We start from the raw sequence: 21,927 nt of genomic DNA on the forward strand, positions 1-21,927 counted from the left end.
TAGGAGATAAAGAGCTTTGCTATCAGAGCCTGAAATAACAAGTAATTTGAATACAGTAATTCCCAAGTAATTTACCCTGAATTAGAGATCACCATCCTCCACCAAGACTGCTTCTGTATACACACTTCTTCCTAATAATGCTCTTCATTTAACTGGTGAGGTGTCCGTCTGCAGTACGTTCACAAACTATGACCTATTTTGCTTTGCTGACCCAAAAATTCAGAAGGCTGTTTTAAAAATCTAAGAGTTGCTATAAGGATAAATACATTTACATAATTTAGCAGAAGCTTTTATGCAAAGACATTTACAGTAGTGAGTGCATGGGACTCGAACCCACAACCCTGGGGTTGAAAACACCATGCTCTACCAATTGACCCACACGGGACCTCATACAATGCATTATATTAAACCTACTTGAATTATTCAACCCTGCCTCTCCCATGTGTTCTACAATTGCAGTAGCTACAGTAATGAACTTTCAATTGGTTTTTAAGACGTCCCATCCACCTCGTCTAGACCCAGACCTTTGAAGGGTGTAAACAACGCAATGGTAGTCACTTTGCGATTGGCTGGGATAAGCGTGTGCGAACCCGGTGGGTGGAGCTAAAGGGGGTGTGAAAGAAATGACCACAAATGTCAAATTTCTGCAGTTTGCATGACGTTTGTTGTAGCTATGAAATTCTCGCGTGGCTAATGTTCGGCGAATATATTCCGATTTGATTTATAGTCTATCAGCGTTTGGCAAGGAAGCTCGCACGGCACGATCCATTGACGGCTCAGTGTTGGCAATTTATCATATTTCTCTTCTTTGAACTTTCCACTTTCTCTAGCTAAATTAGGTTGTTAATATATATAGCAAACCTCTCTTTCTTTTCGCTTAATAATGCAGGTATGCATTTAACTGGCTATATCGTTTTGTAGTATGCATGAAAATGCATCTTACTGAGTAATCGACCATGTTTTGGTTTGATTGTCAGCTAGCTAATATGATACGTGTTATTTAGTTAGCCTAGCAGAAACAGGGATTTGACTGCGTACCCTGTCCTGTCAGCTAGCTTGTTGTCTTTCTAGTGCGCTTGGCATTCCATAGTACATATTGGGAATAAATAGCACCAACATGTATGCAAGTCGCAAGAGGAAAAAGCCCCAGAGAAGGTACAGTCACGTTAGCTAACTGATCGCCGCTACAACAGCATAGCCAGCTAGTTAGGGGTTGTAGACAAAGTTATGTCACTACTAGTCTAGTGCATGTTAAGTATACGACATCAGTATACAGCATTAGGATGCCTTGTGAGTGACAGTTCAATTGTAGTACTGTTATTATGTTCATGGAATAGGGTTGACTGACACTCCCTAGTCTGATTTGTATGAGGTCTGAATGAGGTACAGAAAGAAGCATGTTTCAACCTTGGACAATGATACTTCTTTATGATATTTCTTTCTGTGGACTCCATGAGTTGCATTCATTCACACTTTCGTAAACATACAGTATCTACCATTTAGGCTACATAACAAGACCGAGGAATATCATATGAGACATTGATGGCAGACATTCTCCTCCTCGTAGTGTGAAGCCACCTCCAGAAGGAGCCAAATCAAACCCTTCCAAGAGGCACCGGGAACGCCTGAATGGGGAGTTGGACAGGCTGGCCAGTCTGCTTCCTTACCCCCAGGATGTCATCTCCAAGCTGGACAAACTGACCATCCTCAGGCTTTGTGTCAGCTACCTGCGTGCCAAGAGCTTCTTCAATGGTAAGGCATGATCATAACACACCCTATTGTCCATATTTAGGGTTGGATTATGTAAAGATATTATCGCTATGGATCTGACTACTGTCTGATTTATTTAAAACATTTTAACTTTTATTTTAACCAGGCAAGTCAGTTAAGAACAAATTCTTATTTATGATGAAGGCCTAGGAACAGTGGGTTAACTGCCTTTTTCAGGGGCAGAACAACATATTTTTACCTTGTCAGCTCAGGGATTCGATCTAGCAACTGGCCCAACGCTCTAACCACTAGGCTACCTGCTGCCCTGATCAACTATATCAGTCACTATCAACTACTGAGGTGTCTGGAAGGCAGTGGCTAGATCTCTCACACTCTCTCGCTTGTCGCTCTCTCTCTCAAGAAAGGGAGGACTCTCTGAAATAACAGGATGCCATCAGGGTGTGTGAAATCCTGTGGAAAGTAACATATAAATGTGTAATCTTGTGATCTGTCTTAGCGGAAGTGCTGCAACAATAGATAGTTTTCTAGCATTAACCACATACATTATTAAAGGGTTCTGAGGGATCTGCCAAGGGAAACCTGTGACCACATCTTCCCCCTTGCAAGACATTATGTTTGCATCTCAAATGGCACCCTATTCGGGTCAAAAGTAGTGAACTATATAGGGTAAAAGGTGCTGTTTGGGATGCAGACTAGGCTGTTTGGACTCTAAGAAAGTAGGGCTGTGACGATACCCGTATTGCAGTATTTTTTCCATGGCAAAAATGAAAACTTGAAGTAAACTCGTTGGTCCTTTTAAAACCTGCTGTATGTAAAGTATTGTGGCTATAGCTTGGAAAATAGATACATGTCACTCTGGATGACAACATAATGATGTTTGTTTCCAACATTAAGGCTTTGTTTTGTTTCCTTGCCATGATACTAATGAATATTGCGATACTGGTATCGTCCCGGTCCGAGTATTCATCCTCGGGACCCGCACTCGGCTGTTTGGACCCGCACTCAGCTGTTTGGACCCCCACTCGGCTGTTTGGACCCCCACTCGGCTGTTTGGACCTCCACTCGGCTGTTTGGACTCCCACTCGGCTGTTTGGACCCCCACTCGGCTGTTTGGACCCCCACTCGGCTGTTTGGACCCCCACTCGGCTGTTTGGACCTCCACTCGGCTGTTAAAAACAAACTGAAATATCACATTTACATAATTATTCAGACCTTTGTACTTTGTTGAAGCAACTTTGGCAGCCTCTAGTCTTCTTGACACTACAAGATTGGCACACCGATATTTGGGGAGTTTCACCCATTCTTCTCTATAGATTCTCTCAAGCTCTGTCAGGTTGGATGGGTAGCGTCGCTGCACAGCTATTCTCAAGTCTTTCCAGAGATGTTTGATCGTGTTCAAGTCCGGACTCTGGCTGTGCCACTCAAGGACATTCAGAGTTGTGTCCCAAAGCCACTCCTGCGTTGTCTTGACTGTGTGCTTAGGGTCGTTGTCCTGTTGGAAGGTGAACCTTCGCCCCAGTCTGAGGTCCTGAGCGCTCTGGAGCAGGTTTTCATCAAGGAACTCTCTATACTTTGCTCCGTTCATCTTTCCCTCGATCCTGACTAGTCTGCCACTGAAAAACATCCCCACAGCATGATGCTGCCACCACCATGTTTCACCGTAGGGATGGTGCCAGGTTTCCTCCAGACATGACGCTTGGCATTCAGGCCAGAGATTTCAATCTTGGTTTCATCAGACCAGAGAATCTAGTTTCCCATGGTCTGAGAGTCTTTAGGTGCTGTATACGGGGTATTTGGAAATAGCCACGGGATGCTTTTTCTATACCGACAATACAGATTAAACGATTTATTTGAAGTGTTTCAATACATTTTAATATTTGTAGCAAATGTTTTTTATTAAATGCCTGCAGTCAACGTGCAATACCTTAGGAGATGAAGCAGATTGTGTTCTTCATTTCACCTGTCACATTATTGTACATTATGAAGCTCACTGTAGTTCCCCAGAACAGTTGAGCCAGTCACATTATGAAGCTCACCGTAGTTCCCCAGAACAGTTGAGCCAGTCACATTATGAAGCTCACCGTAGTTCCCCAGAACAGTTGAGCCTGTCACATTATGAAGCTCACCGTAGTTCCCCAGAACAGTTGAGACAGTCACATTATGAAGCTCACTGTAGTTCCCCAGAACAGTTGAGCCAGTCACATTATGAAGCTCACTGTAGTTCCCCAGAACAGTTGAGACAGTCACATTATGAAGCTCACCGTAGTTCCCCAGAACAGTTGAGCCAGTCACATTATGAAGCTCACCGTAGTTCCCCAGAACAGTTGAGACAGTCACATTATGAAGCTCACTGTAGTTCCCCAGAACAGTTGAGCCTGTCACATTATGAAGCTCACCGTAGTTCCCCAGAACAGTTGAGCCTGTCACATTATGAAGCTCACCGTAGTTCCCCAGAACAGTTGAGACAGTCACATTATGAAGCTCACCGTAGTTCCCCAGTACAGTTGAGACAGTCACATTATGAAGCTCACCGTAGTTCCCCAGAACAGTTGAGCCTGTCACATTATGAAGCTCACCGTAGTTCCCCAGAACAGTTGAGCCTGTCACATTATGAAGCTCACCGTAGTTCCCCAGAACAGTTGAGCCTGTCACATTATGAAGCTCACCGTAGTTCCCCAGAACAGTCGAGACAGTCACATTATGAAGCTCACCGTAGTTCCCCAGAACAGTCGAGACAGTCACATTATGAAGCTCACCGTAGTTCCCCAGAACAGTTGAGACAGTCGCATTATGAAGCTCACCGTAGTTCCCCAGAACGGTTGAGACAGTCACATTATGGAGCTCACCGTAGTTCCCCAGAACGGTTGAGCCTGTCACATTATGAAGCTCACCGTAGTTCCCCAGAACAGTTGAGACAGTCACATTATGAAGCTCACCGTAGTTCCCCAGAACAGTTGAGCCTGTCACATTATGAAGCTCACCGTAGTTCCCCAGAACAGTTGAGACAGTCACATTATGAAGCTCACCGTAGTTCCCCAGAACAGTTGAGACAGTCACATTATGAAGCTCACCGTAGTTCCCCAGAACAGTTGAGACAGTCACATTATGAAGCTCACCGTAGTTCCCCAGAACAGTTGAGACAGTCACATTATGAAGCTCACCGTAGTTCCCCAGAACGGTTGAGACAGTCACATTATGGAGCTCACCGTAGTTCCCCAGAACGGTTGAGCCTGTCACATTATGAAGCTCACCGTAGTTCCCCAGAACAGTTGAGACAGTCACATTATGAAGCTCACCGTAGTTCCCCAGAACAGTTGAGCCTGTCACATTATGAAGCTCACCGTAGTTCCCCAGAACAGTTGAGACAGTCACATTATGAAGCTCACGTAGTTCCCCAGAACAGTTGAGACAGTCACATTATGAAGCTCACCGTAGTTCCCCAGAACAGTTGAGACAGTCACATTATGAAGCTCACCGTAGTTCCCCAGAACAGTTGAGACAGTCACATTATGAAGCTCACCGTAGTTCCCCAGAACAGTTGAGCCTGTCACATTATGAAGCTCACCGTAGTTCCCCAGAACAGTTGAGACAGTAACATTATGAAGCTCACCGTAGTTCCCCAGAACAGTTGAGACAGTCACGTGTTTGTTTGTAAATGGCACAACAGGAGAAAATGGGAGCAGGTGAGTCCAGCTGTGTGTTGACATGAACCTGTTTTATATTGAAAGTCAATAGAGTGATCAGGGACGTGCAACTATAGCTTTCCTTCACAGGAAAAACATTAGTGCAACACATTTGGCAGAAAATAGCTTCATTTTCATCAGATGGCAGCAGAAATGCCACCAAGTACATGAGCTTACAATGAAAAAGCAAGGTATTTTTTGCGAAAACTATGCATAGCCATCATATTTCTAATATTTATCATATAAAGAATGAAGCAAGCTAAATTTCCTCATGTTTTGTTTAAAGTTAATCTGGCATTTTAAAGGTGGAAATGGCTGGCTACACTGAGAAAAGTACCGGAGAACAGTAGCTACACATCAGTCAGCTGATAGAATGATGGAGAACAGTAGCTACACATCAGTCAGAGTGCTGTCTGCTGATAGAATGATGGAGAACAGTAGCTACATATCAGTCAGAGTGCTGTCTGCTGATAGAATGATGGAGAACAGTAGCTACATATCAGTCAGAGCGCTGTCTGCTGATAGAATGATGGAGAACAGTAGCTACACATCAGTCAGAGTGCTGTCTGCTGATAGAATGCCCATTCCTGAATTCTCATCTGAGTGGAGAAGTGCAACTGAAGCACAAAATTAGTCTAATGCAGAGCAGAAATTACAATAAGATCCATTTTACGTCTGCATTTACAGAACGCGGGAAGATCTTTCTAAAGAGTTTTCAAAATTCTGTGTAAACATGACCCCGAAGTTTAACTTGCTACTTAATCTAAGTGGCTGAATTAATAAGGTGATGGGTCATCATATTGTTTTGCGAAAACTATGCATGTTTGAGAAGTCAAAGTCCTTTGAATGAGTTATCTGTACAGCTGGCACTGCTATCTTTTCATTTCCTTGCGTTTTTTTCTCCTCCGTTCTCAGCCGTCTTCTCCTACCCCCTATTCTCCGAGCAGAGCAGGCAGGTCCGTTGCCCTAGCGACTCCAGACTCCACACAGACACAGCATGTAGCCTACACATGCTGCTCCAGAGCCAGTACTGTTCTTCCTTCAGACAAGCATGTGTCAAAACTTTGTTCATTTGCACAATGTCTCTCGTTCACAATCACTTGGAAATGTCAAAAAACCTTCGGTAGTGCCTACCTATGTATGTGTAACTTTATGAGATGGATTGCCTGTCTTTGCAATTTGTTTATTTTCATTTGCGCTCATTAGAATATTTAGCTAGCAGCCTCCATTGAAATTTGTGTGCTAATTTTGTTGGCATTCTGTTAATGGACACCTGTTTGTTTTTTTGGCACCTCCTTGTGTACTAATAAGCCTGTAGTACTGTTTATCTCTGTATGCGAGAAGGTCTGTATGACGATATGAATATCTTGATACTGCCCAACCCTAAAAGGTTCCTTCTTGACAAGAAGACCTAATAAAAGGGTAAGAATACGAACAAGGTAAATGGCTCAGTAGAATAGAATACATTTTTATACACTGCTCAAAAAAACAAAGGGAACACTTAAACACCACAATATAACTCCAAGTCAATCACACTTCTGTGAAATCAAACTGTCCACTTAGGAAGCAACACTGATTGACAATACATTTCACATGCTGTTGTGCAAATGGAATAGACAACAGGTGGAAATTATAGGCAATTAGCAAGACACCCCCAATAAAGGAGTGGTTCTGCATGAGACAGAGTCTACAACCCACACAAGTGGCTCGGGTAGTGCAGCTCATCCAGGATGGCACATCAATGCGAGCTGTGGCAAGAAGGTTTGCTGTGTCTGTCAGCGTAGTTTCCAGAGCATGGAGGCGCTACCAGGAGACATGCCAGTACATCAGGAGACGTGGAGGAGGCCGTAGGAGGGCAACAACCCAGCAGCAGGACAGCTACCTCCGCCTTTGTGCAAGGCGGAGCAGGAGGAGCACTGCCAGAGCCCTGCAAAATGACCTCCAGCAGGCCACAAATGTGCATGTGTCTGCTCAAACGGTCAGAAACAGACTCCATGAGGGTGGTATGAGGGCCTGACGTCCACAGGTGGGGGTTGTGCTTACAGCCCAACACCGTGCAGGACGTTTTCATTTGCCAGAGAACACCAAGATTGGCAAATTCGCCACTGGCGCCCTGTGCTCTTCACAGATGAAAGCAGGTTCACACTGAGCACATGTGACAGACGTGACAGTCTGGAGACGCCATGGAGAACGTTCTGCTGCCTGCAACATCCTCCAGCATGACCGGTTTGGTGGTTGGTCAGTCATTGTGTGGGGTGGCATTTCTTGGGGGGCCGCACAGCCCTCCATGTGCTCGCCAGAGGTAGCCTGACTGCCATTAGGTACCGAGATGAGATCCTCAGACCCCTTGTGAGACCATATGCTGTTGCGGTTGGCCCTGGGTTCCTCCTAATGCAAGACAATGCTAGACCTCATGTGGCTGGAGTGTGTCAGCAGTTCCTGCAAGAGGAAGGCATTGATGCTATGGACTGGCCCGCCCGTTCCCCAGACCTGAATCCAATTGAGCACATCTGGGACATCATGTCTCGCTCCATCCACCATTGCACCACAGACTGTCCAGGAGTTGGCGGATGCTTTAGTCCAGGTCTGGGAGGAGATCCCTCAGGAGACCATCCGCCACCTCATCAGGAGCATGCCCAGGCGTTGTAGGGAGGTCATACAGGCACGTGGAGGCCACACACACTACCGAGCCTCATTTTGACTTGTTTTAAGGACATTACATCAAAGTTGGATCAGCCTGTAGTGTGGTTTTCCACTTTAATTTTGAGTGTGACTCAAAATCCAGACCTCCATGGGTTGATAAATCTGATTTCCATTGATCATTTTTGTGTGATTTTGTTGTCAGCACATTCAACTTTGTAAAGAAAAAAGTATTTAAGAATATTTCATTCATTCAGATCTAGGATGTGTTATTTTAGTGTTCCCTTTATTTTTTTGAGCAGTGTATAAGTATAATACAGGAAGGCACAATTTATAGTCCAATATTTAAACATGCATTAGGAATGGGGGGGGGGGTGGGTAAGTGTTTTAAATTGTGCATTCAATCCAACATTTGCAGAACCACAAAAAAAGCAAGGAAGCTGAAAAATGTAGACTGATCTTAATGTTTTGCTTAGAACTTGTAGGCTGTCTGAAATTTAACATTTAGCCTTCATTTTTACAAGATCTTCCCTTGGGGAGCCCTTTATATTTAGAGTGACTCAACAATTCAATTAGCTCGACTTGCATGAGGAAAAAGCCAGCAGAATAAAATGTTCTACTCTTATTTTAGTTTCCTCCGAGACCTGCTAGCAGCCAGGATTCCTGGCCTTTGTGTTGTGTTGCTGCCTGCTGTGGTGCTTTGTGTAATCGGCAGAGTTCCTAGACTCCCAAGGGGAGGGGAGAGGGGGGTGTTTGCTTGAGTAATCTATATTAGAACAGACTTGTTCAACTCTTGACTCCACAGACTCCTGAGGAGGGTTATAAAACAGTGGTCTCCTGCATCCCAAATGGCACTCTATTCCCTGTTCAGTGCACTACGTTTGCCAAGGGCATGGGCTCTGGTCAAAAGTATTTCACTATAGGGAATAGGATGCTATTTGGGGTGCAGAGTATTTGATAGTCTGTAGTATGAGCCAACAACTAAACTTATACTTGTTTAGATGAGTGAGAAGTGTTGACTCGGCTCTGAGAAGGGGATGGGTGTAGGTTGATGTGAACCAGAGGTGGAGGGGGATTATTTTGGCCATCGTATGAGAACACAGACAAGATTGTGGACAGGTCGTCATTGTAAATAAGAAAACATTCTTAAATGACTTACCTGTATGAATAAAAGGGGGAAAATAATTGTGGTTGCAGACTTCCTGAGTTATTCTGCTGCGGGGATGGGACTGCCTGAGATAGGACGTCATTCTACTGCGGGGATGGGCAAGTCCCCGGGGGCCTGATTGGTGTCACACGTTTACTCCAGCCTTAGCCAACACACCTGACTCCAATAATCAACTAATCATGATCAGTTTAAAATGTAATTAGTTGAATCAGCTGTGTTTGCTAGACGGGGAGAAAGTGTGACACCATTCTGGCCCCTGAGGACTTTGAGTTCCCTATCCACGTTCTACTGGCACAACTCTCCTACTGTAGCTAGGCTATAGGGCCCGACCAGCACAGTTAGGGTCTGTTCTCTTAATCACACTGAAACATAAGGCATCACACTGCACCATCTATCTGAAGATGATTTGCCGTTGCCTAGCCTATATGGCTACCACAGTACACACAAATAGAATAACATTTTTGGTTGATTTAAAATGCCCATCAAATTCTCTTCCACAGGAACAACTAGTATCATTAGCGGTGTGCACATTAGGTCTATCTCACATTATTGTGAATGGGTCTCTGTCTGTAGTGATGCGCTGTAACTGGTTCCTCTGCATTCCTTCAGTGTGTGATGGAAATCCTCTATGGGACAACAACCTTAATCTTGATTTTATTGTATTGTGTTGCAGTGACCCTACAATCCACAGCCTCCCAGCGCCCAGAGAGTAATGTTCTGAAGAAGAAAGAACTTCACGTTCCAGAGGGAGAGCTCTTACTACAGGTTAGTGGGCTCTATTCAGTAGTTACCCTGTCTGTTACTACAGGTTAGTGGGGGTCTATTCAGTAGCCACCCTGTCTGTTACTACAGGTTAGTGGGCTCTATTCAGTAGCCACCCTGTCTGTTACTACAGGTTAGTGGGGGTCTATTCAGTAGCCACCCTGTCTGTTACTACAGGTTAGTGGGCTCTATTCAGTAGCCACCCTGTCTGTTACTACAGGTTAGTGGGGGTCTATTCAGTAGCCACCCTGTCTGTTACTACAGGTTAGTGGGGTCTATTCAGTAGCCACCCTGTCTGTTACTACAGGTTAGTGGGGTCTATTCAGTAGCCACCCTGTCTGTTACTACAGGTTAGTGGGGGTCTATTCAGTAGCCACCCTGTCTGTTACTACAGGTTAGTGGGGGTCTATTCAGTAGCCTCCCTGTCTGTTACTACAGGTTAGTGGGGGTCTATTCAGTAGCCACCCTGTCTGTTACTACAGGTTAGTGGGGGTCTATTCAGTAGCCACCCTGTCTGTTACTACAGGTTAGTGGGGGTCTATTCAGTAGCCACCCTGTCTGTTACTACAGGTTAGTGGGGGTCTATTCAGTAGCCACCCTGTCTGTTACTACAGGTTAGTGGGGTCTATTCAGTAGCCACCCTGCCTGTTACTACAGGTTAGTGGGGTCTATTCAGTAGCCACCCTGTCTGTTACTACAGGTTAGTGGGGGTCTATTCAGTAGCCACCCTGGCTGTTACTACAGGTTAGTGGGGTCTATTCAGTAGCCTCCCTGTCTGTTACTACAGGTTAGTGGGGGTCTATTCAGTAGCCACCCTGTCTGTTACTACAGGTTAGTGGGGGTCTATTCAGTAGCCACCCTGTCTGTTACTACAGGTTAGTGGGGGTCTATTCAGTAGCCACCCTGTCTGTTACTACAGGTTAGTGGGGGTCTATTCAGTAGCCGCCCTGTCTGTTACTACAGGTTAGTGGGGGTCTATTCAGTAGCCACCCTGTCTGTTACTACAGATTAGTGGGGGTCTATTCAGTAGCCACCCTGTCTGTTACTACAGGTTAGTGGGGGTCTATTCAGTAGCCACCCTGTCTGTTACTACAGGTTAGTGGGGGTCTATTCAGTAGCCACCCTGTCTGTTACTACAGGTTAGTGGGGGTCTATTCAGTAGCCACCCTGTCTGTTACTACAGGTTAGTGGGGGTCTATTCAGTAGCCACCCTGTCTGTTACTACAGGTTAGTGGGGGTCTATTCAGTAGCCACCCTGTCTGTTACTACAGGTTAGTTGGGGTCTATTCAGTAGCCACCCTGTCTGTTACTACAGGTTAGTGGGGGTATATTCAGTAGCCACCCTGTCTGTTACTACAGGTTAGTGGGGGTATATTCAGTAGCCACCCTGTCTGTTACTACAGGTTAGTGGGGGTCTATTCAGTAGCCACCCTGTCTGTTACCATAGCACTCCAGGGCCTGTATTCATGATAAGGTAAGTACTTTATTAATCCCACACAGGGTACATTTGATTGCACCAGCCAATACATACCCTAATAAAACACAACAAAGGACAAACCGATATTAAAAGCAGCTCATATTTTTGTCGTCTCAGAGTAGGAGTGCTGATCTAGGATCAGTTTGTCCTTTTTTTTAGATCTTAATGAGTAAGCTTACATTAACAGTACGGACCTGATCTTTTACATTGGAAAGTTATTGGTTTAAGTTGAGATGAACTGCAGTTGAACCACACCATGCAGGGTCATGTGGCATGTTAGCTTTTCCTGTCCAAATAATTCCAGAGTTAATCATATACTGTTGCGTGTCTGATCCTTGAACTGTCTGATCTTTGAACTGACTCTACATGGAATAGGGTAGATACAAACACAATGCCTGCTTCCCAAATGGAACCCTATTCCCTGTATAGTGCACTACTTTTGACCAAATTCACCCTATTCCTTAAAAAAACATTTTTTTAAATGTTGATTTTATTTTTTCAAACAATACAAAACATACCCATACAAACGACAACATCACACAAACATTGACTATAACACACCTGCCGAGACAGACCCACACACCCCCATCTCCAGCGCCCACATCACTCTCCGCCACGTGGCCTCAAACTGCACCATTTTGTTTCTCTGAGTCGCCCACACACTTTCAACATTTAGATAATAAAGAATTTGACCTTTCCATTGTGTTAACAACAGAGGATTGGTTGATTTTCCTGCTTTTAAGCATGTTTTTTACATTTACCTTGTTATTCTTCTGACAGACAACATTCTAACTCCGCCCATAACTTTTTGTCTTTAGAACATTCCCAGAAAGCATGGATTATTGAGTCATACTTTTTGACCAAATGTATTGCAATACATAGGGAATAGGATGCCATTTGGGACACAGACAAGACTATAGGCCTTTCAGTTCCTTTGACATTTGACATTTTGCTGTTTTCTCTTTATAGCTGTAGGCCTACTTCATATGACCACATGTAGTCTAGATGTGTGTAAACATGTATATTAAACACATATAAAGGCAACAATTTCAAAGATTTTACTGAGTTACAGTTCATATAAGGAAATCGGTCAACTGAAATAAATTCATTAGGCCCTAATCTGTGGATTTCACATGACTGGACAGGGGTGGAGCTGTGGGTGGGCCTGGGATCATCCAAGTGGGTGGGACTTACTGCCAAATTCTCTAAAACTACGTTGCAGGCAGCTTATGGTAGAGAAATGAACATTCAATGATCTGGCAACAGCTCAAGTGGACATTCCTGCAGTCAGCATGCCAATTACACGCTCCCTCAACTTGATACATCTGTGGCATTGTGTTGTGTGACAAAACTGCACCTTTTTAAAGTGGACTTTTATTGTCCCCAGCAGAAGGTGCACCTGTGTAATGATGCTGTTTAATCTGCTTCTTGATATGCCACACTTGTCAGGTGGATGGATTATCTTGGCACAGGAGAAATGCTCACTAACAGGGGTGATTTTATTTCAGCTCATGAAACATAGGATCATCACTTTACATGTTGCGTTTATATTTTTGTTCAGTGTATAACGATATACTAATCCGTTCTATTCCACTCTCCTCTCAGGTGTTGAATGGCTTTGTTCTGGTCGTCACGGCTGGTGGCACAATCTTCTATGCATCCTCCACCATCCAGGACTACCTGGGCTTTCACCAGGTAAAGGCTCTTTAACCTCTCTACAACTGGGCTTTCACCAGGTCAAGGCTCTTTAACCTCTCTACAACTGGGCTTTCACCAGGTAAAGGCTCTTTTAACCTCTCTACAACTGGGCTTTCACCAAGTAAAGGCTCTTTTAACCTCTCTACAACTGGGCTTTCACCAGGTAAAGGCTCTTTTAACCTCTCTACAACTGGGCTTTCACCAGGTAAAGGCTCTTTTAACCTCTCTACAACTGGGCTTTCACCAGGTAAAGGCTCTTTTAACCTCTCTACAACTGGGCTTTCACCAAGTAAAGGCTCTTTTAACCTCTCTACAACTGGGCTTTCACCAGGTAAAGGCTCTTTTAACCTCTCTACAACTGGGCTTTCACCAGGTAAAGGCTCTTTTAACCTCTCTACAACTGGGCTTTCACCAAGTAAAGGGCCTCTTTTTAGCTTTCTATAAATGTAGTCTGGTTGACACCAGCTCTGAGTCTTCCTGAGACTGGAATGGCTGCTTTGATGTGTCGGCACGAAGCATCAATAGTGAAGGGTTGGATATCCCCATTTCAAATTGAATGAATCATGATCTGTTATTTTTTTTACATAGGACCACCTTCAGCTTCCAGCCAGCCCTTCCAGGATAAGCAAAAACACACTGTAGCTAGCACAAACCTTCGGAGTTTGGACATCGTTTGCCGCTAACATGATGAATAGGGTGCATAAAACATCACACACATTTTCCAAACGTTATTAAAACCCTTCTATACTAAAATGAGTGACAGATAGAGAACTGCAACTTGTTAAACGTTACGATCTTGTGGATAGCAAGCAGCAACTAACGTTAGCTAGCATAGCTAACGTTAGCTAACATTGTTCAGCCCATAGAAACCCAGACAGCTAATAACGTTAGCTTGCTGGCTATCAAATCAAAATCGGCCAGCTAATCAAATGTATGTTTTGTTTCAAATTTAACTAATTCGCTAATTATAGGCTGAACATTTCCTTAACCCACTAAAGTTATTCATTTTCCTTCTTGGATGTCTTCGATTTACATAGTAGAGAAATGTGAATCTTACATGCATTCTAGCTAGCTAACTACTACTGTACTACAGTTCTGGCAAGTTTCCTCCCTGCCTCCTAATTTTGCATGAACATGAACTACCCTAAACATTAATATATTACCAAGATCAGACTACAGCAAGTATGACCAGGAAAACCAAAAGAGAGATTAATCCTCTTTCATCAAGTCAGCCTAGAATGTCTAATGAAACAATTACTACTGTAAAGATAAAACAGAGAGCATGTACAACATTTACTACTGTAAAAACGAATGCATGTGCAACATTTACTTCTGTAAAAATAAACCAGAGTGCATGTACAACATTCTCTTTATTTGACAGGATGATATAATGCATGAAGCAAACATGGAATGAATTTGAAATGTGAAGGTGTAAACTCAGGGAAAATGTAGAGTGAAGGTGTATTTCATTCCTCTCTGTACTCTGGTGCAGTGGAACAATTCTTGTTCAGGCTGATTCTGAGGGAAACACAGAGACCAACTGCAATTGGACCATAGAACAAATATGTCTCAGCTGGCTTTATGCAGAGTGCTTCATCTAGTGTGCACCTGTAATTAAAAAGTTATTCACACCTTATATGTCATCACTTTGTTGATAGTTTGTCAACACTTTCAGTCAATAATTTGGAATGAAAAGGTCTAGGTAGCCTAGCCAGCCAGTGCATTTGTGGCACACCTCATATGTCAGTGTTAGTTCTGACTGTGATAAAAAAGTAGGCTATAGATTCTTAATTCTCATCCTCATTCAAAATAATAGTTATTGAAGCACATTTGATTACTATGCTAGTAGTTCTTGCATTAAACAATGTTATGTATGGAGTTTCCATAGTTTAATCCAGTAAAAGTACTTTCTGGAATGCCTCTGTCGTGGAAGTTCTACACAGGGTCACCCAAAGTCCATCTTAAATTAATCATTCTTTATTATCCGCACTGGAGAGGTTCCAACCAACTCAATGCATCAAGTACACATGTCGATCAGGAGCTCTTCCGGGACAGTCCCGTTAGTTCTCTTATATACTGCAGACAAGTTATATTTGCATGATTTAGCTTATTCATCATTTCATAATTAATTAATCATTAACGTTTGCTTCATTCATGTGACCGAACAATACCTCATGAGGCTTCTTCTCTCTAGGCTGAGACTTTGAAACTGAGATATTGGGGCGAACTGCCAAATTGCACATTTGTAGATCCTGATATTGAGGATTTGTTCAATCATTCACTAGCATGAACACAGAAATGGGTTATTAGAAAAGCACAAACATAAATTGCTCCATCACATTCCCTCTTACCAGTCAATCTGTGATGATTATCATTATATTTTAAGGTAAGCATTAGATTATAGCTTCTCTCAAAAGGTACTATACTTCTGTTAAAGGGAAATCTACACATAAAACCAGACACTTCATCATTTAAAACCCTTCATTCTGGGTTATACAATCTAATTAGTATGGTAATACTATCATCATAATAGAGGTTATACTGCTATTAACAGGAGTGAATTTATATAAAATACACACACATGCACAGCAAGTTAAATAACACAATTAGGCAAACTAAAAGAAACATATGATGCAGCCCATTTGGTCATTTGGGATCCACAACTTCCCAACAGGGATTCCAACCAAGTTGCAGGCGTCCACTCTGTGGGGAATTATTCTTAGCAACAGTGGCAATGTATTTGGTGAGATCAGTCATATTCGAAGAGTGATCTGGGACAAAAGTACAACTTTCATCACCAATGATTACACATGTGCCCCCTTTACCTGCCAAAAGATAGTCAAAAGCCTCTCTGTTTGGCAGAGCCAATTTACACAATTCTTTTAGCAACTATGTTTCTAGAGATCTCCAGAATTTGGTCTAGAGCATATCCATATTGAATTTCACAGGGAAGAGAGTTGTTATATGTTATAACAGTTTCACACCAATCTTGATTATGAACGAGATTAGGGCAGGATTAGCCCCAAGCTACAATCTAGTGGCTCATCACATTTTCTGGGCATAGCTTTGTCTCTAGAAGCCTTTCCAAATCATAATTAGAACTATTGATAAATTATCCAGCACACATTTATAATGACAGTCCCCGCTTAGTGCTTCACGTTGGTTCTCTCACTAAAATTTGAAGACCCTCAATTCAGCACACACCTATACAGGTAGAATTTACATTGACACAGTATATTCATCTTATATTTCTAGCATGAACTTTTTTCATCACAGCCTTCATTTGTGGTAATGACAGATTATCTCAATGCATTTCTAGTCTAAAGTACTATACATTTGCCGTGTGCAGACCTCCACAATCAACCTGATACCCCAAATAAACAATTTAGGACAACCCTAAATTAATTACGGGCACGGTTGACTCCACCCCCTCCTCCTCGGGACTCATTCTTGTGGCGTTTCCATTTGTCCTCCCAATGGCACATGTTCCAAATGGATGGCCCTTGATAATGTCCCCATTTCTCTCACCTGAGCCGCCACTGTTCTTTCCAGTCCATTATGTCTTGTCCATTATCCTACCTGTACTCCAGCAGCATGAGAGAAGTTTGGACGGGATCTCTCCATGCTCACTCCACATGGACACATGTTGCACTCCTGAGAAAATTGCATGAGAGAAAAGGCAGTTGATAGTTTCGACTGGATGCTGTGTACAGGTTGCTGGCTCGGACTCAGGTTTCAGGTGGTGAAGGACCATAGTGAACGCCATTGTTGCCATTACTTCAGCCGGTTAGTGGGGGTGAGATTCACTTTGTTCTCGGCCTAATTATACCTTCTATGCATCTAGATACCATCTGTGGTCACCTTCACCATAACCTCGAGAGAGGACCGACCAGAACAACAGTTTAGTTTAGGGCATATCTGATTCCGGAAATCCAGACAAATTATTCACTGTATGACAAATTATTACTACTACCAATATTCTTATTTATTTTATTATTTATTTAACCAGGTAGGCCAGTTGAGAACAAGTTCTCATTTACAACTGTGACCTGTCCAAGATAAAGCAAAGCAGTGCGACAAAAACAACACAGTTACACATGGGATAAACAAACGTACAGTCAATAACACAATAGCAAAATCTGTATACAGTGTGTGCAGATGAAGTAGGCAGGTAAGGCAATAAATAAGCCAATAGTGGCGAAGTAATTACAATTTAGCATATTTACACTGGAGTGATATGTGCAGATGAGGATGTGCAAGTAGAAATACAAATGTCTAAGACAAATGTCAGAGAATAACAACACACAGTTGTTATTCTTATTCTAACCCCCCCCCCCTCCCCAAATTAGCTTATCATCTTGGCGATCTCACCGCAGAGTCAGCGATCAGAGTGCTAATCCTTAGGGAGAAATCCTGACCATCTAGCAGGCCCAATCTGGTGAGAGAAACACAACAACAGAAATACACTTCTTCATATAAAACTAGAGGTGGGGAAAACTTTAATCCATTTGTAGTGACTGTCAACCATTACCAACATTCTTTCTTTTTTTCATTTTACAGGCAGTCATGTGAATAAAATCAATTTGCATATTTACCAAAGGGCCCCAGGGGACTGGTAATTCCCCCTTTGGACACATGACTCACATCATGATTCATGCATCAACAAAAAAATGACAACACTGCCTGTTAAATACAAATAAAATGATAATTACAACCCTTGATAACTCTACAAGGAAATAATTGTATCCCATAAGGTAATGGTCAAATAGACTAGAGACAGGTGTCCCTCATTCAGGGGCAGCTCTCTCTCTCTCTCCTTCTCGTGTTCCGAATCACACACAGGAATGTTGATCAATTATAAACCTCTTCCTAATTCTCTAGTGTTTAAAAAGCCCATTTTTTAAAATCTCAACCAATGTCTCTAGTCTTTCTAATGAGGGTGATCGGGCCTCACCAGAAAGTCAGAACAGAGGTCAATCAACCCCATTAAGTGAGTGTTTCTTTCCCTGTACCTCAGACATTACTTCAAGATATTTCAATAATTTCAAACATTTTGTGTATCAGGTTTACAATGGGATTTACATTTCTTTATCAAGAGAATGTACATGTGTACAACCAAAACTGTGACGATAGATACTTCATTTGTGTTTCCTTTTAAGGTGCATCCTTTCTAACCTGTGAAAAACCCACGAAAACCTAAAATAAAAAGACCCCACACAATAAATCAGTAACACCACTAACAAATATTCAATAACAGATAAAAACAAACAATGGCCAGGCCTTAATTAATTTGGGTCTCCTTAACAGCCGAATTCAGGTACCTTTTATAGCAACTCCCAAGGTGCCTGCCTCAGAATGCATTTCAAAGGAAAAGATACATAATCATTGGTGAACATGTAAACAAAACAAAAACTTGTCCTGGAACAAAGAAAATAAACATGTACTTAGTTTTCACTGTTAGATTTGAATCGGTCCTAAAAATTCTACATCGTTAATCGAGTTTACTGCATCTTAGGCAGGAAGTCTTGATAAAAGTGTGCGTTTACAGAATTATACTTCAGACACATCAGATGATACAGTGTCCCGTAAAGCTGAATAGGCACCTAAAGTAAAGAATCCTAGAGCCCCTCCCATCTCTTGTCATCTTGTTCTTTTTAACCTGTTGCATTGACATACAGTTCTGTCCTGACTGTCCCTGGGACATCAACTAGTCAAAATATGAAACCTGTTGTTTAACAAATCTGATAGGACCTTCAAAGAGTTGGTGCTGGCTTATCAGATCAATGTTTGTTATGAAAAACATTTACTTGAATCTACTTCAATTCTGGACACAGTTCCACACAATGGAAACATATTATTGTTTTAGATGACATTACCTTAAATCATTTGTGCTACCCACACTATACAATTGAGTAACAATAATTTAACTTGTCAAAAATGTGTTTTATTCATACCGCTGTCCCAAATGTCCCCACGGTGTCCCTTACAGCCTGTTTGAGTTCAGTTAATACTGGCTGCTATCTATTGTTCCACAGGAAACGTATCTCTAACCCAAACACCAGATGGTGGCCTCTAATTTAATATCAGTCCCAATGCACAATCCATCTGTTCGTCATGTGACCTTATATTGAAACATTTACTCTTCAAATTACTACGATATTGCATTATTAGAGTGCTATCTGAAAGCCACATATTACCATTCACTTTCTTATTTTCACTAACCTCCATATCTGTTTCCCTCAACTAGGACTTCACACTTATTAAATGTCTTATTTTAAGATGAACTTGTAATACGCTGTAGAAGGCGTGGTCTATCCATAATAAGTCTCTACCTAGCAAGTTAAACTCAAGTAACCAATTATACTTTTATACATTTGTTACGTTATCAAATCTAGTAACCCATTATACTATTAATTTCTCTATTTTGTACACCACTTACATACGTCTACGTTTGGGTGTGCAAGTTGTATATAATTATTATTTTTCTCCATTGTTACTATCAAATCTCTAGTAACCCAGTATACTTTTCTTCGCCAATTTCTCCTTTAGACTAGTGTTCTATTCATACATGGGTTTAGATATTTACACTAGTTCTATTTAACAGCATATTCGGGAATAGTACTTTCCCCTTTCATGTCTCTCACATACACAGATTCCCTATATAACGTTACAGATCCTAAATGCCTACAGACATCCATACCACTCATGTGCATCAATGACTCTAAATGCCTACAATAATACCTTGTGCTATTATCAGTGGTTCTCAGACCATGTAGACTATCGTTACACACGAGTAGTGGCTGCAGACACATTTAGACACTTCATAGTTATTATGCATATGTAACTTCAACGGTTTCAGTGGTTCTCTGACCACGTAGACACCTCCTTTTTATAAATGCCTACAGACAATTGTCACCGAGGCCTCTCTGGCCTCACTCTATCCTTCTTCTAAGACCAGCTTGTCGATACTTCCTATACATGTATAATAACCGTAGTTAACGTTATAGATCGAAAACTCAGCTCACAGAACAGGTTGGGGTATCCATTCAGACACGTACTCAGTAATCTCCCATATTACCTCTTTCACACCGGAGCCAGTCCCCTGGCAGCTCTCATTCACTCAGCACTTAATAGTAATAATATCTCTTATTATTCTCAATTTCAAACTCTTATCCAAATTTCATTCAGCTTAATATCCAAATTTATATTTTCTTATTGTCCAAATTTCAATCACCTAAACATCGATATTTCAATGAGCTTAACACATCCTTTCCACATTTCCACAACTCTCACATCCATATTCACTTAGTACTATTTCCAAACACACTCGGTAATCTCTAAGACTAGCTCTATCTTTCTTCAGTCATGTGAATCACTGCCACGGTTCCTCTATAGTCTCTACAGTCCCCATAGTCTCTACAGCATCTATAGTCCCTGAGCATCACAGTCCCCATAGTCTCTACAGCATCTGTAGTCCCTGAGCATCACAGTCCCTATAGCATCCATAGTATCTAAAAACCCTCAGCATCCATACTATCAATAGTTTATAAGGTCATAAATGCTATGGTCTCTATAGGCTCGTCTTTCTGCATACATATAGAATAACACACACACTTCCACACATTCACTCAGTACATATTATTCACATTTCAATCAGCTTACTAGCCAAATGTAAATCCTGTTGTTATCCCAATTTCAAATAGCTTAATACTATCCACATTCACTACAATCACACACCTCACATCCACATTCACTTCGTGCTATTAATTAACTAGTGTTACCCTCCATTTTTAGTATTACATTGGTATTGAATACTGCATTGTTGGGGTTAAAGGCATTTCACTGTACTTGTGCATGTGCCTTTAGAACTTGAAACATTAGTCTATTTTCTAGGGTTAAAACATCTGACTAATGCGTAAGCACTGCTTATTTACTAGTGTCCATATCACTATTTGTGTTACCGAACGGTTTGCGTGTGAATTTCACCAGTCACACCGGACAAAGCTGATTGCTCTGGTATTTCCTCAACATGAACGAAAGCCAGGACCTAAACAGATACCAAGTCTAATAAGTCAATTTGGGTATCGGAACTAAACCCAGGTTGAATCTAAGGCCCAGTACAGAGCACATTTGTAGAGTACAAGTCAGGACTAAGATCCATCAGAATAAGTGATGGGAAGAGGAAGGATGTGTTGTCTAGCAACAATAATGTCCATGTTTGCATTGTTTTCTTGTAGTTTACTAGATTTGTATTTTGATGATGGTGGATGTTTTTGCTTCTCAGTCAGACGTCGTCCATCAGAGTGTTTATGACGTCATTCATATGGAGGACCGAGCAGAGTTACAGAGACAGCTCCACTGGGCCCTGAACACCCCTGACACCGGACAGCTGGTCTCAGGTAACCTCCAACCCCACCCTCATCCCTGACACTGGACAGCTGGTCTCAGGTAAACTCCAACCCCACTCTCACCCCTGACACCGGACAGCTGGTCTCAGGTAACCTCCAACCCCACTCTCACCACTGACACCGGACAGCTGGTCTCAGGTAACCTCCAACCCCACTCTCACCCCTGACACTGGACAGCTGGTCTCAGGTAACCTCCAACCCCACTCTCACCCCTGACACTGGACAGCTGGTCTCAGGTAACCTCCAATCCCACTCTCACCCCTGACACTGGACAGCTGGTCTCAGGTAACCTCCAATCCCACTCTCACCCCTGACACTGGACAGCTGGTCTCAGGTAACCTCCAACCCCACCCTCATCCC

The 21,927-nt window shown here is 42.4% G+C and overlaps 1 protein-coding gene across 2 annotated transcripts in view; it reads left to right on the forward strand.

Annotated features, from left to right (window-relative positions):
* Positions 1 to 478: 478 nt before the first annotated feature.
* LOC139404974 (aryl hydrocarbon receptor-like) overlaps positions 479 to 21,927 on the forward strand; it is a 34,842-nt gene continuing 13,393 nt past the window's right edge. The window contains exons 1-5 of one of the 2 annotated variants that reach the window (XM_071147526.1): positions 479 to 1,155; positions 1,568 to 1,752; positions 9,896 to 9,987; positions 13,067 to 13,156; positions 21,444 to 21,558. In XM_071147526.1, coding sequence (XP_071003627.1) covers positions 1,118 to 1,155; positions 1,568 to 1,752; positions 9,896 to 9,987; positions 13,067 to 13,156; positions 21,444 to 21,558 — 520 coding nt within the window. In that variant the 5' untranslated portion in view covers positions 479 to 1,117. Of the gene's footprint in view, positions 1,156 to 1,567; positions 1,753 to 9,895; positions 9,988 to 13,066; positions 13,157 to 17,527; positions 17,598 to 21,443; positions 21,559 to 21,927 lie in introns of those variants that run through there. The other variant, XM_071147527.1, reaches the window with a different exon arrangement.

Source organism: Oncorhynchus clarkii, unplaced genomic scaffold, assembly GCF_045791955.1.
Source record: "Oncorhynchus clarkii lewisi isolate Uvic-CL-2024 unplaced genomic scaffold, UVic_Ocla_1.0 unplaced_contig_7595_pilon_pilon, whole genome shotgun sequence".
Classification (NCBI taxonomy): domain Eukaryota; kingdom Metazoa; phylum Chordata; class Actinopteri; order Salmoniformes; family Salmonidae; genus Oncorhynchus; species Oncorhynchus clarkii.